The 17,607-nt window shown below is 56.7% G+C and overlaps 2 protein-coding genes across 6 annotated transcripts in view; one reads left to right on the top strand and one right to left on the bottom strand.

The window, feature by feature from the left end:
• Positions 1-52: 52 nt before the first annotated feature.
• GPX4 (glutathione peroxidase 4) lies at positions 53-2,367 on the top strand. Its single transcript, XM_080384633.1, has 7 exons — positions 53-194; positions 449-543; positions 680-824; positions 901-1,052; positions 1,248-1,272; positions 1,688-1,747; positions 2,085-2,367. Exons 1-7 carry the CDS (start codon positions 120-122, stop codon positions 2,115-2,117), a joined length of 585 nt encoding a protein of 194 aa, XP_080240759.1. The 5' UTR covers positions 53-119; the 3' UTR covers positions 2,118-2,367.
• A 1,366-nt stretch (positions 2,368-3,733) lies between these two features.
• SBNO2 (strawberry notch homolog 2) overlaps positions 3,734-17,607 on the bottom strand; it is a 67,955-nt gene continuing 54,081 nt past the window's right edge. For 3 of the 5 annotated variants that reach the window (XM_080384615.1, XM_080384614.1, XM_080384618.1), the window contains 17 exons: positions 17,239-17,336; positions 14,669-14,751; positions 13,428-13,628; positions 12,695-12,870; positions 12,366-12,497; positions 11,946-12,081; positions 11,163-11,275; positions 10,584-10,655; positions 10,081-10,189; positions 9,699-9,773; positions 9,199-9,342; positions 8,903-8,997; positions 8,573-8,665; positions 8,223-8,354; positions 7,920-7,996; positions 7,570-7,760; positions 3,734-7,177 (listed from right to left, as the gene is read on the bottom strand). In XM_080384615.1, the coding sequence (XP_080240741.1) occupies positions 6,561-7,177; positions 7,570-7,760; positions 7,920-7,996; positions 8,223-8,354; positions 8,573-8,665; positions 8,903-8,997; positions 9,199-9,342; positions 9,699-9,773; positions 10,081-10,189; positions 10,584-10,655; positions 11,163-11,275; positions 11,946-12,081; positions 12,366-12,497; positions 12,695-12,870; positions 13,428-13,628; positions 14,669-14,751; positions 17,239-17,336 (2,544 nt within the window). In that variant the 3' untranslated portion in view covers positions 3,734-6,560. The remainder of the gene's footprint in view (positions 7,178-7,569; positions 7,761-7,919; positions 7,997-8,222; positions 8,355-8,572; positions 8,666-8,902; positions 8,998-9,198; positions 9,343-9,698; positions 9,774-10,080; positions 10,190-10,583; positions 10,656-11,162; positions 11,276-11,945; positions 12,082-12,365; positions 12,498-12,694; positions 12,871-13,427; positions 13,629-14,668; positions 14,752-17,238; positions 17,337-17,607) is intronic. The other 2 variants (XM_080384616.1, XM_080384617.1) reach the window with 2 other exon arrangements.

Raw genomic sequence — 17,607 nt, 5'->3', positions numbered from 1 at the left:
CGGCTTCCCATCCATCACCCTGCTGGGCACGCCTCCTTGCGCGTTGACTGGCTGCGGACCGGGAAGGGCGGGGCTCCCGGGGCGCCGATTGGCTGAGGGGCTGGGGGCGGCGGGGCGCCATGGGATGGGCGCGGGCGCTGCGGCGGGCAGTGCGCTGTGGGGCAGTGGTGGTGCAGGGCCCGGCCCGGAGCATGGTGAGCGCGGGGCGGCGGGGCCCGGGGCGGGCTCCCGTGGGGCGGCCAGGGTGGGCGGCGGGGGCTGAGGCCTCGCTGGGCCGGGGGGTGTGGGGCGGACGGGGGTGCGGGCTCCCCCGGGGTAGCCAAGGCCGCGGGGCCGCCGGTGCGGGGCCGTCGGTGCGGGGGCTGCCCTGGGGCCGGGGGCGGTGGGGGCCGCCCCGGGGCCGGAGGGGCTGCGGGGGTCGCTGACGGCGGCTCCCGGCGCCCCGCAGTGTGCCCAGGCGGAGGACTGGCGCTCGGCCAAGGCCATCTATGATTTCCACGCCCGAGACATCGACGGCACAGACGTGTCCTTGGAGAAGTACCGGTAGGGAGGGGGGCTGGGCGCCGCGGGGCCCGGGGGGAGGGGAACGGCTCGGCAGGCCACGGTGCGGGTCACCGAGCCGCAATGGGTGCAATTGCGTAACCCGGGAGAGCAGCACCTGACTGACCCCCCTCCCCAGGGGCTGCGTCTGCATCATCACCAACGTGGCTTCCAAATGAGGCAAAACCGCTGTAAACTACACTCAGCTTGTTGACCTGCACGCCCGATACGCTGAGAGGGGTTTACGCATCCTGGGTTTTCCCTGCAACCAGTTTGGAAAACAGGTACGTGGGGGAGCGGGATGAGGGGGCTGCTTGGCTGCGGGGCCACTCAGGGGACCCCCTCCGTGGCTTTCACCAGGAACCCGGGGACGACGCTCAGATTAAGGCCTTTGCCGAAGGCTACGGTGTGAAGTTTGACATGTACAGCAAGATCGATGTCAACGGGGACGATGCCCACCCCCTCTGGAAATGGATGAAGGAGCAGCCCAAAGGAAGAGGCACCCTGGGCAAGTGAGTGGGGGATGGGGGAGCCACCAAAAGCCCCAGCCCCATGACAGGCGGGGGGGGTGGGGTGGGGTGTGTGTGTCAGCTCTGGGCCACTCCAGCTGAGTGGGCGGCTTGGCTGTGGCAAGAGGAAGGGCTTTTTTTTTTCCAGCCAAAATCTCACTTCTGTTTCTTTTTTTTGTTTGTTTGTTTTTCATCTAGTGCAATAAAATGGAACTTCACGAAGGTAGGATACAGCTGCCTTCTCCCAGGCTGCACCTGCGTTGCACCCACACTCTCTGGGGGGTGCAGGGAGTCCCCAAGATGTTGCAGGGAGGGGGGATCCTCATGCACAGGCTCTGCTCTGTGTGGTTATCCTGCATGTTGGGGGCAGAGCATCCTGAGGGGCTCCTGCGCTGCCCTGGTCTCTGTGACTGGAGACCCCTATGGCCATCTAGCCTGGTTATCTCGAGCCCTGTCCCAGAGAGGCAGTAACCAGCTGAGGTGGGGAGCAGGTCTGCCAGGGGCTCCAGCTCTGCAGACAGGGTCTACCACAGCCAGACCCCCACCATAACCAGCTCCCTGGGCTGCTCTGCTGCTCACAGGGCTGCAGAGCCCCATGTTACAGCTGGACTTACCTGGGTGTTGTTTCCCTTCCACAGTTCCTCATTAACCGGGAGGGCCAAGTGGTGAAGAGGTACAGTCCGATGGAGGATCCCTATGTAAGTCTGCCGCTAGCGTGGCTGGTGTTACAGCTCTGCCTGACCCACAGAAGCGCACCAGCCGCTCTCTGTGGATCCCATTATTAGTCAGATTGCATCTGTGGAGAAATGCAGCGGTGCTGGGGCTGAGCACTGCTCCAGGGCAGGCTCCGCTGCTGTGTCTTGGCTCTCTTCCTCCTTTGGCTGGGGGAGAAAAGGCACTCCTGTGCTCTATGGCTCCAGGGAAGGGGGGGTGCATGGTTCCAAGCGCTCCTTCTGGGGCAGGATGGAAGGGGCTTCGGGTACGTTCTTGGGGCAGTGACGTTCTCATAGCACAGTGCTCCCTTTGTTCTTGCAGGTGATTGAAAAGGACCTGCCTGCCTACTTGTAGATCTGCTCATGTCGCCGCTGCACTGTCCCTTTGCCCCAGCACCAGCCCTCCTGCTACCTGTGGAGCCTCCTCATCCAGCCCCAATGACGGTCTGTCTTCAAGCCAGCTTGCTGGTGAGGCAGACCTGACGATCTGGCGTGCACCCGCTGGAAGGTGACTTCTCAGGGCCGGTGGCTGCTGCTGGGCAGCCCTTTTCTACAGGCGTAGAGCAGCACCAGGTGTCCCTTTGCAATAAATGTGTTAGAAGTGACTGGTTGGTTCTGTCCAGGTGTGAAATGGAGTGGTGGATGGGGCTGGGTTTGTTTGTGCTGCTCCCCATGAGAACCCGGAGCTTTGCAGGGGAGCTAAGACCTTACACAACTTCCTGAGCCCTTCCTGAGCCCAGCAGGGATAATCCTTATTAGTGCTGAGGGGGGAATTGCACACAAATCCTGGGTCAGCCAGTGCTCCTGATGGAAAGCCAGAGGAGGGGGAAGGTGTGTATCGCCTCTGGGACTGCAGCTGGGCTCCCTCCTCGCCCTCAACTAACAGGCAGGTGCCTTGCTGAGGCAATTGCATTGGTTTTCTCTAAACACAGACTGTGGGCAAAGTCTGGGTGCTCAGCAGCACAGCCCTGGCCTGGATAGCCCTGGCAGGGCAGCAAAGGGGACTGTTCCAGCCATGGCGCAAGCCCTGGCCAGAAGCAATTGCTGCAAAACACCACCAAGTCGTGTTGGACACGGCAAGAACCTCACGTAGCTGGAGACATGTCTGACTGCAGCGTGTGGGACCACGGGTGCACCAGGTCATCCCTCCTCCTCAGGAAGGCTCAGCTGCAGCTTGTTGGTGCTTGCAAAGGTGCAGCCTTGTCTGGCTGAGGCCAGGGTCTTCCCAGGGGCAGGGAGAGCTCATGTTTTACACGTGATCTGTGGTGCTGGAGTGCTACCTTGCCTCTTTTCCCCAGGGTCTGGGGGAGCTGCTGGGTCTCCCCTTAACACCCACAGCCTCCAACCACCCCGGGGAGCCCTGTCCTCAATGCTGGGCCAAGGTGGAGTGGGGAAGATCCCCTGGATCCTTGCTGGGGTCCCCCCACAAGTCTAGTCCCCCTACCACGTGCCTGCCAACAAGCCGGCTGGACCCCCCCCCAGGATCGGTGGGCTGGTCTGGGGAAGCCGCCCCACGCGGTCTCGCCATGAGCTCCACCAGCAGCACATGCTGCACGGCCACACAAGGCTCCCCCCGCATCCCACCACCCACAGGGACAGAGCGGGGCTGGCAGTGCCTGGGTGAGATGTCCCGGCGCCACAGCAGCTTGGACAAACACGCCTGGACAGTGGCTCCTTTATCTGTTTGCCCAGCAGAGCCGGAGGGAGCCGCCGCACTGAAGGCCAGCGCTGGCTCCAGGGAGGATCCTCTGCGTGACCCCTGCCTGGCTTGTCCTTGGGAGAAGGGGATGATGGCTGGGGACAGCAGCCCTCAACTGCCACCGAGCTGCTGGTGACACAGGAGGTGAACTCCAGCTGCCAGTAGGACCCTGGTTCTCAGATTCCTGATCCGAGTCCCAGATGGGATCCTGGGGCAGGTCTGGACAGACGGACAGACAAACAGAGAGCTGGGACTTAAAAAATTCTCGTATGTGGCTTCCTTTCCATTTTTACTGAGCAGAATGAAAAATTATCTTCTGAGGCAAGTAGAAAATTCAAGAATTATTAGTCAAAGGCACATATTCTAAAAAAAATTCTTTACATATATACATCTCAATTAATTATAAATACACATAGAAAAACAAAGGCAAACAACAAGCGGATTAAAAAGTGCTAACAAAAAGGTGTAAGGGAAGAAAAAAAGGGACTCATTTAAAAATACATACAATCAGTAGGACAAATGCATAATAATTTAGTTAAAAGATATTGTTACATATTATTAACCCTGACAAAAACACAGGATCGGGGCAGGGAAGGGCTTCTTTGAAGGTGCTCTCTGTCTTTCCAGAGATCAAGGAGGGAGAATTGCATATATTTTAAAATTAACGTCAAAGCCACCAGGCAGGGCTCCGGCTGAACGGCGGCGAAGTGGCTGGCGGAGCGTGCCTAGCAGGAGAAATCCTCCTGGCTATTCCTGAGTTTAAGCCTCTCTGAAATGGGTTTTTCCTGGCATCTTTTTCTCTCTCCTCGCTGACAACTCAGCGAGCACAGAGCAAACGAACCAGGACGCCGGCGAAGCCAGGGCCTCGCCATGAGTGGTGTGGACTGGGACAGCTTTTAAATAGAGGAGGGTCTGGGGAAGGGGAGAGCCTTGCTCTGTTCTGGACCAGGAAAAAGGCTGTTGCGGCACCCCGAGCAAGCGGCGATCCCTGGGCAAGAAGCAAGCAAAGCTGCAGGAAAAGCAGAAACCTCTCCGGGCAGCAGCACGGGGGCATGCAGGGGCGCCCCATCTTTGGTGTTTACTTTGAGGTAAGGAGGTTTCCTTGCATGCAGTGAAACGCACCCCCGAGCTGCCCTGGCTGCAGGGCTGCCCCCCGGCCAGGTGGGCTGGTGGGAGGCAGATGCCAGCTGGGGAGGGTGGGGGGTAAGGACAAGCCCCCGAAAGGAAAAGCAGGGACCAGAGCAACCTCAAACACAAGCCCAGACGTGCAGCTCCACGGTCTCCATGTGACAGGGAAGACGGTTCCCGTCTCAGCAGAAGCACAAACGCTGCGGACACCGACCCAAAGCACTTCTCAACAGCAAAGGGGGCGCCTGGCCGGTCCCCGAGCCCCGGCGGGTGGGCATGACGGGGGTCAAGGCGAGGGGACCCCACCAGACACTGTACAGCTCCAGCACCCTCAAGAGTGACCTGCCAGGGCACGGGGGACTCCAGCAAAGGCCTGTCCCCGCTGCACCCCCTGCCTCAGGCCCTCCCTGGAGACGGCCGGGCCAGCCGGGGAAGGCGTCCCATCGTTCTGTTCCCCTGAGAACATCCTGGTGCCACTTCTAGAAAATGCCTCGATGACTCAAGGCAGAGAAAAGGAACAGAGCAGAGGGGAGGGTGGCAGAGGTGCTGCCAGGCCTGGAGCATCCCTGCCAGCAGGCAGCTGCCTGCCAGACTCCTTAGATTAAAAGAGAGAAAACAAAAGTTTCCCTGGGACGAAGACGCTGCTGGATTTGGGATGGTGGCAGTGGCGGCTGGAGGCCACCTCTGTCCTGGGGAGGAGGCAGCTCGCCCAGCCGCTCCCGGCCAAAGGCTGGTGGGTTGTTTGGGGCAGTGCTTTGCAAAGCGGACTTTTGCTCTTTGGTATCGGAGGTTGGATTTGCAGCATGAGCAGGGACACGGCCCATCCCCGGTGCTCACTGGGGAACTTGTCCCTTCTGGGGCCTGGGAGCAGCTGTCCCCGAGGTCAGCGGTGGGCAGGGCTGGGTCGGCCAGGTCCAGCCACCCGGGGCTGTGTCCGTGGCCCAGCCAAGGACAAGCCCGATGGAGCGGGGCCAGCGAGGCGGCCAGCTGAAAGGACAACATGCAACAGCAACAAGCTGGGCAAAGCACGGTCGGCCACGGCGAGCTGGCAAAGCTAAAGTGCAGGACAGGCTGATGGGACACGTGGCCCTTCTGCTCCGGGGAACCCCCCCCCAGGTCCTGGTGTGGCTGAGTTCTGGCAAAGTCCCCAGCTCTGTCACCACACTGACAAACGGGGGGGGGGTGGGTGCAGCCAGCTCCTGCCCTCTCCCGCAGAGCTTGGGCAGCCCCAGAAGTGTCCTCCCCAGGAAGGGCAGAGCAGGCACAGCCAGTTTTGCTTTGCTCAGCCCCGCACAGAGGGATACACCAGCTCCGTGGCTCCCAGCTCCTCTGGGACAGCACCCCCCTTCACCCCTTCCTTCAAAGCCAGCCCTCCAGAGCAGCCTCGAGGTCCACAGCAGGGCCGGGGCATCCCAAGGGAAAGCTGGCAGCAGCCGATGCGGATACAGTTTGGTCAGCCAGCTCTCGGGGGAACCGGGCTGTCACCCTTCAGTAACAGACCAGGTCACTCTAGAGACCAGACGTGCCCCCTGCCCAGCTCGGGGGGCAGCAGCTGCTGGAGGTTGGAGGGCTGGGGAAGGCACGACCCAGCTCGGAAACTCAGTAGTCTGCAGGGGGATGGGCACAGAGGAGGGGGCATCTCTCCTCAGCCCTACACGGGCACTGACCTTTGAGCAGGACTCCACCACAGCAGAGACCATCGGTCCAGAGCAGCTGAACTTGGCAGCACTCAACTCCCCCCAAGCGCATGTTATATACAAATCTATACGTGCCTGACTGTATATTATATATAAATAAACTTTGCTTTAAGGAACTATAGGTTGTTGGGTTTTGGTTTTTTTTTCTTCCCTCAAAAACAGAAAAGGATCAGTCCAAACCAGTAGAAAAGCCGGGGCTCCCCAGCTCTCACCTCTGCACCAAAGGATATGGATCCACAGTGGCCAAGCATCACCCGGTGTGCCCAGCTGGCTTTCAGAAGTCTGGGAAAGGCCCACTGAACTGGATCACACTCTGGCGCTCCTGGGGGGGCCCATTTAACGTCCTTAGCATGTCCTCCAGGATCTCTCTAAAGTTGATATTCCCATCCTCTTGGGCAAAATCTTCCTGCTGCTGCTGCTGCTGCTGCTGCAGCGCCTGCAGGGGTCCTGGGTGAGACAGAGGCAGGTGTTCATGCAGCGAGGAGCTCAGAGGCACGTTTCCCTCCAGGACAGGGGCCGGGCTCTGGAAGGCAGAAGGGTGACTGAAGCCAAAGGGTAATCTGTGCTGCTGGTGTGGTTGGAGAACGGGCTCCGAGGGGAAGCACAACGCACCGTGCTCGGGGTTCATCGCCACGTCGGGAATGCTGTTGTTGGGAGGGCTGTAGGTCAAGTCCAGGATCTCATCCTGGCACAGGGGGTGCCTGGGCAGGGGGACCCCGGCCCCCATCTGAGTGAGGTCCAGGGGCTGTGGCAGGATGTGCAGCGGCAGGGAGAACTGCGAGCTCTGCTCTTGAGCCTGGAGGAGTCGGCTGTGCTTTCGCTTCACGTTCTCGTCCATCTGCTTCAGCTCCTCCAGCACCTTCTGGACACAGCTCTCGGGGATCTTTATCCCTAGAGAAGGAATGTGCATCAGTTCCCACAGCACTTCAGGAAGGGACGGGGCACTGTGGGGACAGAGGGATGGGCAGCAGCACCAGAGCTCGTTTTGTCAAGCTTGCTCTGCCTCTCAGCCAGGCTGCAGAGCAACCACAGCAAAAGCAGCTCCACTGCAGGCTCGCAGCGGACAGCAGCAGCACCGCTTCACACGGGCACAGAGGGGACAGCCCAGTGTGCCCAAACACATCAGGGTACCCCCAGCTCCCCTGCTTTCCCGTGGGGTCACCTAAGCAGCGGGTGCTTCCAGGCTAGAACACACCCTTTGAGGAAGGGAATCTTAGCACTGGGTAGTTGGGCCCCTTCCTCCTTCTAAAACATCCTGCTCCCCTTCCCAGCATTTCACCCACCAACTTGTTTCTTCTTCTCCTTGGTCTTGAGGCGGACGATCTGCAGGTAGCTGGTGTTGGTGATGTCTGCCATGATGCTGGCGATCTTGCTCCAGACCCGCAGCAGGGCCCCACACAACATGTAGTAGTGACGCAGGCGCATGCCCTGGAAGCACTCCTTCCCCTCCTGGATCAGCTTACAGCTCCTGTTCCTTCAGTTCCAATGGAAGAAACCCACCCGAATCAGCACGGGCTCCCACGGCAGAGCAGGACTCCCCACCCACAGCCTCCCTGGTGCAGCCAGGGACCCTCTCCCCAGCACCAGCTCTGCCATGGGGAGGGCAGGACAGCGGGGGCTGCAGGTGCCTTACCAGGCAGCATGGTTACAGTTCTTCAAGGAGAAGCGGTAACTGCTCTCCCAGTGCTCCTTGGCTTCCTCAGGCAGCACCTGCAGAAGAACCACAGAGATTAGAGATTTTCCACCATCTAACATGCAGCTGAGACTTGAAATCCAGGGCTGGTTGTCAGAACACCCGGGTGCTACCACTATCTCTGCCCAAGCCAGGGCTACAAGGAGCCGTGAAGGGGTTACAGTAAATGTCCTTGCAAAGCCAAAGCTGCCCAGAGGAGGCTTTTCCCTCTCCCCACGTTGAAGGGCTGCAGCTCCCACCTACCCGCCGGTACTTCTTCTGCAGACTGTCCAGGCTCTCAGGCTGGCTTTGCTTCCCAATATTTGGCTTGTAGAGGATGAAGTTCTTGCCACGGCTCTGCTCAGCCAGCAGACAAGTGTGTTTGTAGCCTCGCATCTGTCGGGGTAGAGCTGATGGTTACAGTCACAGCCTCTCTCCCAAGCCCGTATTTCCCTGAACTAACCCCCTTTCTTCCAGGATGGAGGTTCTCGGAGGCATCTCCCAGCCTCCAGCAAGAAGTCAGACACAGACCTCTTAAAGCCATGGCAGACCTTCTCCCATTGGAGTCACCCTCCAAGCTGAGGGGGACACCTGGGCAGAGCCCAGGGACCTACCTTGTAGGAGAGGTAGAACCCATCGAAGGATCCTGTGAGTTTGAGTGACTTCTCATAAGCTTCCTCCCACTTTAAGCCTCTGTCAACACTGATCTAAACAGGGACAGACAGAGTGATTCTGTAACTTCAGGGGGCAGGACAAGTGCATCGCTGTCTGTCTCACAAATCCCACCCTCAACACAAACTCCCAGCATCAGGCACCTGCTGATGACCGAGGCAGATGCCACACAAACATGACACAAAGCCACAGGACAGGGGGAAGGACCCACAGCCTGACTGGGAAGCACCGGAGAAGACTGGACTGCAGACACAGCTGTGCAGGCTGCCTACCTTATAAAACACGACCTGCCCATCCTGCGGGTGTCCAGGGGTCAGGAAGACCTCCTTGCTCTCCTCGTAGATCTCATCCACTCCTGGGGCTAAATCTGTAGAAGAAGAAAAGACTGCTGTAAGATACATCTTCCCGTCCCACCTCCCCTCCCTGCAAGAATCTTTAAGATCTGTGCTGTGTGGGGACACCGCAGTGCCCGGGACGGCCGTGGAACTGCCATCAATCAGCACAGGGAGGAACAGGGAACTGCAGGGGTGCGGGAGGGAGAGGTCTGGCCACCTCTTTTTCTCAGTACCTAGAATGCCCATGTCGTATTTGCCCTCCTTCTTGTCCTTTTCAATCAGATAGTCAAAGGTGTCAGAAAAATACTGGAAGAGCATGTTCTGCTTGTCCACCTCCAGACCCAGGATGCGGTTCAGGAACTTGGTGATGGAACAGTCTGCAAAAACACGGTGGGTCAGGGAACAAGACACAGCTGGGCACGGAAGCCAGCAGCACAGTCCCGCAGAGAGCCACCCAGTGTCCCTTCCCCACGGCAGCCCAGCACTCCAGCACAAGGGAGCAGCCCCAGGGCTGTTCCTCCAGGCTGCGGTCAGCTGCCAGGCTGCTGCAGGGAAGCGGGATCTGCACTGCCAGCTAATCCCGGCAGGACCTTCCCCTCAAAGCACACATCCTGCCCCAGATGCACAGCAGCCCCCTCAGGACTGTGCTCCCGTGCAGACGACTGGGTGGGCCACCACACCCCCACCTTTCTCATTTCCCCCCTGCTCTGGGCAGGAAAGGCTTGACACGTACCCTTCTCCACCGAGACAGTGCCATACTTCATCTGATTGCAGCAGATCCCCACGGAGATGAGACCTTGCTTCATTTCTGGAATGGCAGAAGGCAGCTCATGCATTTTAGGTTTTTTTAGCAATTTAGCAGTCCTGCAGGGCTGCTGCCGCTCCAGCTGCGCCCATTATTTTGCAGCTAAGCCTCTCCCAGACTCTTCCTCCCCCAACACCTGGCAGCGTGACGTACATCTGGGTGGCCAATTGCCCCACTCACTAATGAGCTGCTAAGCCAGAGGTACCGTTCCCTCTCCCGACCTTCTGCTCGGTTCTTCAAGCACCACCAACCTGAGACCCACCCGGTCAGCAAGACGCAGCAGAAACCCCAGAGCTGGTGATGTTCTCACCATGGAAAAATGCAGCCTCTCCTCGGTCATAGCTCTTGGGCACAGGAACCCTGTTCTCCATGTGGTTGAGGATCGTGGACAGAACCCTGTCGAGTGCTTTAGCACCATACTGTGAGAGGAGACAAGAGTCACGCACAGGACAAACCTACGCAGCCCAACAGTCGCAAGTCACTTCTGCTGGCACTACAGAGAAAACCATCGCCTCCAGGAAAGCCACTGAGCTGGTGGCTGTGCTCAGGGGGGAGCTGGCAGGGGGATCCTCTGTGCCCAGGGGACCAGAGCAGAGGAACCTGCACCCCACACCGGCACTGGCAGGCGGGCAGAGGCGCTTAAGGCTGGTTATTAATTCGGTTCTGAGCGCTGCAGGTGCGGGGAGCTGGGTGCTAGGACCGATCCTGCCTGCAGATGCCAGCAATGATCTTCCTGGCTCTGGCTCCCGCTAAAGGCACCGGCTGCTTCAACCCCTCCTTGGCTGAGCCACCCTGAGAGCAGCCCCAAATTACCTTATTCTCAAAGTTGTACTTGCTGAGGTCTCGGGATTCAGTGGCCCGTCGGTCTCCGTGAGTTAAGGCACCCTAAGGAAGGCACACCAAGCAAAATATTCTTACTTTTCACTGTTGCAAAACCACCAGAGAAGGATGGCCAAAGCTGCATCTCAGAAGAGGCCAAGATAAGAACGTGCTGCGGGGAGGCAGTGCTCCTCCGGAATATTGAGGCTTTACCAAAGTATTTGGGGATTTATCAGAAGTGAAGAAAACTTAAACAGAGACAAATTATTTCACTATTTCATCAGCTTTCTGGAAATAAGACGGGTGTACGCTCCTGTAATGGTGGGGGAATTCCAGCATCTGGAATTGGGTTCTGCTTCCCTGAAACTCCTCCTGATGCCTTAGTTACATATTTTTCTTCATTTCCTTTCCCAAATCCCAGGGTGCAAAAATCCTTTTGCATTCCACAACAGCAGTTCCTTCAGGCAGGGGTGATGCAGCCCCCCGTACTGTTCACACTGGCCACGCTGAAACGGCAGCTCTTCAGAAAGGTGGGGAACTCACACGTTAATCTCGCTGCTGTGGGGCACTTACTAGGCTCTCCAGACGTTTTGCCACGATGGATGCAAACCTCCTCTCCCCTGCCAGCTCAGAGATAAGGAAGACGTACTCTGGAGCAGAAACCTGGTTCGATCGGTGCGTCCGACCTACGGGGACATGAGCACAGAGGTGAAAGGAGAGGTTGGTACAGCCTGTCTGGTACAAGAAGGGAAGCAGAGTAAGAGGTGAGAGCACCGCAACGATTTTCCATGTCCTGATGGTTTTCAAAGGAGATGGCTCTTTGGGGGAAAAGGACAGAGGCACAGTCGCATTTGGCACCCTGGTGCTGGCAGAGGTGAGTTTGTAGCTTTGACCCTCCGGAGCAGAGGAGTGACCCCGCAGTGTGAGCTAAGATGTGCGTTATGTCTTTTGTGCTCATGTACTGAGGAACCATCCTTCCCCATCCTACAGGGCCTCCCCCCAGGGTGGAACAGAAATCCCCAGGCACCTCAGCACATTTCATAAGGACACAATGCTAACTCCTATGGGAGGGTTCCCCCCCTTCCCACACGGCAAATCACTCCTGAAGTCAACACAAACCTTCCTCACAAGATAAAAGCAGTCACAACTACTCTGGGTCTGCATTTCCATCCTGGCAAAGCATGGGAGTGCTGTGCTCTGCATGGTGCTGTATCTCAGAAAGCTAAATACACCTGCCCTGGCTGCAGCACAAGTGTGTGGCCACGCACACCTTTCCTTCCCCGGGCTGCCCATGGCTTCGTGCTCTGAACGATGCTCAGGGGAAGGGGACAGTGGCCACCACCCCCCAGCCCTCACCAAACTGCTGTATGGCCCGGTCTGCACTCCAGGGCAACTCCAGCGTCATGTGGACCCGGCGCTTCTGGTTTTTCACCCGTCTGTCTGCTTGGAGAGAGATCCCTGAGCTGGAGGCCTCGGAGATTATTGCTACAAGCTGAGGAAGAGAGAGGACAAGTGAGAAAAAGGAGAGTGAAGCTCCTGGGCATCTGCAACACTGCTTCGAGAGACAGCCAAAAGTGTCACTGCAGCCCCAGCCCGCCAAGGGATCCAGTACTCCCTGTCACCTCCCAGCAGGTCAGAGACAGAAAGCTGCAGAGCCTCGTGGACCTGAGGCTGGCAAGGCACAACCGTGCAGTCACCCTGCCTTCTCCTTCCCCTCCCAGCGTACTCACTCCCCTGCAGACGTTTGGAGGTGTCCTCAGCTCTAACCTGACTCACCTTTTCCCCTTTCATGAAACGCTCCTTCTCCTTCAGGTTGACGTGGTCTATAGAGAGGCCTTGCTCCGCACGAGACTCGAACATGACGGAGCCGTCTGGTCTGCAAACCACCCGGCCCTTCCGCCCCGTCATCTGCACACACCGCACAGGAGAGAGAGAGGGTGTCAGAGGGGAGATACCTGCACGGCACAGCAAGTCCTTTTAGAAAGTTTTTTCAGCTCGCAAGGAAGGAGAGAAACCCCCCCCTTCCAGCAGAAACCTTCTTTGCTGGCCCCTTTTTTCCTGTCACCCAGTGCCACCCGAAATATACTCTTGATTACGAGGAGTACCTCAGCCACATGCTCTGGGCCCCCAAAGTGATTGATCAGTTCATCCAAGGTATTGAGAGGTAGCTCTTTGCCCAGTGCTTTTACTTTTGCTAGGAGGTCCTTCTTCATCTTCTCCACCTGTTCTACTTCTCTCAAGCCATGCATCTCTTTCTGGGAAGGCAGCATGTGAAAATTACCTGCAACGTAAAATGCAGAAGTTTAGAGTTACCTGGTAATTACAAATGGGGGGGGGAGTTGTCCCCAGGGGCTTCTGGGGGCACTAGCTGATGAGCAGGCAGACCCCTTGACTTGCAATAAATGCTGTTGAGCATGGAATGCAATCCCTCTGTGCTTCCCCCTGCTGTGGCAGGGAAAGGAGCACGCACGGCAAATCCTTCCTGCTCACTGATCACAGCAGGTTAACGTGAATCAACCTCACAAGCCCAAGTTTGACCATCACCGGGTAAGACCTAGCCAAAACCATAAGGCTGTCCCAAGCACAGCATTCCAAGCAGATACCAAGAGAGTCTCCTCGCATCCGCTCGTTGACTCCCCAACCCTCTCAGCCAGACCCCCCCAAAAGGGTCATATCTGATCTGCCGCCCTCCGTGCTTGCGGGGCGCTGGGGTGGGTGGCTGCCTCCAGTTGCATTCCCATGCACTGGCTGCCAATGCTGTCCACACCAAAGTGACTCCAGTTCCCAGCTCCCCCCAGCTAACCCCAAGAGCTAACCCCCCGCCGCTGCTCTGCTTACTTCTGTCCTCAGCCGCGAAGCCGTTGAAGGTGTGCTCAACAAAGATCACATCATCTGTCTCAAACACAGACTCCGGGGAGGAGTTGAAGTCACTGTCGAGCCCCATGTCGGAGTCGGTGCTGCTGTCGTCGCTGATCTTGATGACACCCACAGGGTCACACATGCCCTTCAGAGCCTTGGCACAGCGGCCCCTCTGCTTCCCTGCAAGGGAGAGCAAGCGGCGTCAAGGGAGAGTCCCCAGCCCCGTGCATCGGTGCAGAACAGCAAGTGCCAGCTCAGAAAAAGGAGGAGAAATCACAAAATAGCTGAGATTGGCCCAGATGAAAGGCTGATCTTGGAAAGACAGAGCCTTTTGGGCGGGGGGGAGGGGCGGCAGTTAGGAAGGAAGGGAGAGAGGAGGAGGGAGGGAGAGAGAAAGAGAAAGGAAGAGAGAGAAAGGAAGAACAAGGCAATCTTTATCAGGGCTGAAGCTAGTTGCACACATCAGGATGAACACGCAGCCGGCTGTAAGCAGCGCTAACTCCTCGGGAAGGAGTCCGCAGGTCTGACTGCCTCCAGAGGAACGTGCAGGACACGGGAAGGTGCCAGTGTTTCGGGACGTTGTTTACTTCCAAGCACAGCAGGACGTGCCCCTGCTACGTGAGAGGGTTCACAAACCAGCTTGCACAGGCTGCTCTGCAACAGCAGCCAGTCAGGGTAACCTCCACGGTCTGCCAGTGCCACTGTCCCCCTTTTCCCCCTTTCCCACATCCCACTGGAGGAGAAATCCCCAAACTCTTCTTACCTGCAGCCGCAGCCAATAATTTGGCAGGGAAGTGATTATTTCGCCCCCCTCCCCCAGGACACCTGCCATGCTATAAAATACGGGGTTAGTGCAGAAACCCCTCTTGCTGCAAGAGGGCTTCAGACATGCAGCCAGGACTCTTGTGCAATCTGCCCACCAGTCTAGGCCAGGGAGCGGCTGAGGGAAAGGGGAGAGCTACTGGGCAAGTGGTGGAGGCGAGGACCTACGCTGGGGCAGGGAAGTGAGTTAGAGGGAGGGAAGGGTGAATGACCTAGAGCTGCTGTCCTCCAGACGCGAGAGAGTGATGGCAGATGTGCGGGAGGGCAAACTGAAACCAGGGCAGAGTAGCAAAAAGCATGAAGTAGGGAAAAGGGAAAAAGGAAAAGAAAAAGCTGAGTGGCTGGGGTGAAGCAGCAAGGCAGGAGGTCAGATGCTGGGCAGTGGAGTGTGCTCTTACGTTTTCTTTTAATGCCAGTTCCTTTTTCTCTCTTTCTTTTGGTTGAAGGAAAGTGCTTCTGAATTAGTGATAGAAAGACGCCTCTGAAAGTAAGATGCAAAATTTATTCTAGCTACCAGGAATAGGAACATCTGCCGGTTATCACGTAGCAATGTGCATTTGAGATAGCACCACATTTCGTGAAAAGAGGGGTAAACCCTGCACAACAACTACCAGCGCGTGCTCAGCCAGCCGCTGGCACAGCGTGGCTCTCCAGGACAGCAGCCACCGGCACTGAGCGCGTCTCACCAAAGGGTTCTGCCGTTGGGGCAGCAGATCCTCAGCCTTGAAATGGGCACGCTGAGGGAAGGCAAAGCACTGTCATGCTGAGAAAAACGCTCTCTGCCGTGGCCTCCCTGTTGGCAGAGGCAGCGGGGCTATTCCAGGGAGCCACTGCAACGGCAGCAGCACAGCCCCTGGGCGCTGCACTATCACACGGCACGTCAAAGTTGCAAGACCTTTATATAGCAACTAAGAGGGAGTTTTAAATGGGAAACACTATACTGGGAAGCTGTTACATCGCTACTGAAAAATCCAGTAAGTCCCAGTGTCCTAGCCCCTCTCCATGCTCTGACAGCAGAGATCACAGTCAGGCTGTCTGACAGATGTGCTCCGCCAAGTCCTCTGGTTAACGGGACGTGGGCCTCCTTGCCCACAAAAAAAGTGACAAAACACACATACGTAGTGTTTTTCAGATACATAGTGGTTTCAGGTGAACGGAAAAAAATCAGAAGAGGTGGGAAATAAATGTTTCTGTGGGCTGTTCTGCAAATAAAAGAGCAAATGCTTAAATGCTGATCATGTCGGGTGGGGATGAACCCCCAGTGCAATGAGAAGGCAGTGCTGAATGAGCTCTGGTTAAAAAAAAAAAACAAAACAAAAAAACAACAAAAAAACAACACCAACAAACGCTGAAAGCGACAGCTGAGAGGTATGGACATGACATCTTGCCCATGTGAGAAAAGGGGAGCCTTGGGAACCAGGGAGGGAGCTCCAAGACCCTTGGTGTGAGGGGCTGAAGGAGGCAGAGACAGTCCCACTCCCTGTGCTGGCTGTTAAGCGACTGCAATGACACGGTGCCAGGACGGGCCCTTTTGTCCTGTGTGCTGCAGTGACCCTGGGCTCAAAATGCCAACGCTCACTCTACTCTCAGGTCTGGAACCTCCCTGCCATGAAATCTGGTTCATTTTCCCACCACTTGCACTCCCGTCTTCCCTGCAAACAAAGGGTTGGGCTGGTATTCACTCACTGACCAACCCACTTATTTTTAACCCCATTTCTCGGCATCGTTTAAACAACTGCTTCTTCCCAGCAGGCTCCCCTCCAGAAATCCCCTGAAGTGCTGTAAAAGCAGGACGCCACATTTGGAGGCTCAGCAGATGCCAGAAGACACTCAGTTATCTGGCCAGCGCTGCTGAACAAAGAGCTCTTGCCTCCAGAAGTGGGGACAGAGTCAAGCAGAATGTGCGCTCAGTGACAGCTGAGCCAGGCCCCAAGGGACCACGCAGTCCTCTAGGCCCAGTTCCTCTGGATTCGGTGACGGGAAAACCAATCCAAGAGACTAAATCAATCCAAGCGGTTGTTTAGACCTGCCTTGCTCACTGTCACCAAACTGGTATTTCTTTTTCAGGAAGGGTCTGGAGAAAGTAGAGTAACACAGACCAACACAAACCCCCCATCAGTAAGGGAGGGAAGCTGGACACGTACCGTCTCTGGTATTTCTCATTGCTTTTACCTGCATTAAAAGTCACTTCAAAAGAAAAGAGGAACAGCCCTGCCACCTGCCTAACAGAGGAAATGCAACTCATCCCCGTGTCCCAGGTTTTTGTCACCCATGGGGCAGGAATAGCCACGTTCGCAGGACGGGCTGGTGTTTTGGAAGCTACAGAAATGAGGGGGAGCATAAGCATCATTCCCTGCTGAAAGGGTAGCATGGGTCCTGCTGCTGGCTTCACCTCAGGCACAACCAACTCTCCTTTTACCCAGAACGAAGGCATCACAACCAGGACACCGGTCCTGCCTTGTACATGGGCTGAAAGCCAAAACTGGCAAATCTGAACTCCTCGGACCACTCCTTCCTCTCACTGCTCCAGCGATGCTGCCTCACATCATCATCCCAGCCTCTGTCATTACATGAGATTCTCTCACTCATTTCTTCAGCGTCAACAGCCCCATTTTTCCAGAGTCAGACCCACACAAGCTACACCTGAGCTGACATTTCTGGCTCTCCTATGCCTGCTAATTGTTTTACGTGTGTTAAGAGTCAAACCAGGCTGTTGTTTGGGCAATGTGGACCACAGGAGACTTCAAAATCCAGGATCTAGCTCATAAAGTCACACCGAAGAAACAGTGCATCAAGGATCCAACTAAGCATCCTCTCCATTTACAGCTTGTACAGGGCAAGTAGTTATAAAACTGCTTTCAAGAAGTGCAGGTGGTAAGTGGCCCCAGGGAAGGGCTTTCCCTAGCAGCCTCCAGCCTCCCATGCATCCCCCCCCCCCCCCAAAGAAAAAGAGGGATTTTTAACTCACTCTGCAGCAGAGACAAAACAATTTAGATGCCCATCATTTTCATCCAGTACTTCTCTGGTGCGAGCTTCCCCGGTGGACTGCAGGCCGATGACAATACACTGCAGGGAAACACAAGGGATGGCACGGCAAGGTGTCAGGGAGGGTATACAGCAGCCGGCATCAGGGCAAACAGCTACAGGCTCAAGAGATTGTGTTTCAGTCCCAGCGGCATTTCCCCTGGACCCTGTCCCAGAGATGTGCTGAGCCTGTGGCAGGGCTCCTGATGAAGAACCATCTCTCCAGTCTTTCAGCATCCAAAGATGCTCAGACCACGAGAGGATGACTCTGATCTGGTACCTCTTCTAGCCTGAACATCACCCAAAATACCCT

Source organism: Falco punctatus, assembly GCF_963210335.1.
Source record: "Falco punctatus genome assembly, chromosome: 4".
In the NCBI taxonomy this organism is placed as follows: domain Eukaryota; kingdom Metazoa; phylum Chordata; class Aves; order Falconiformes; family Falconidae; genus Falco; species Falco punctatus.
Note: the sequence above shows the minus strand (reverse complement) of the source record. Positions and strands in the feature narration are given on the sequence as shown.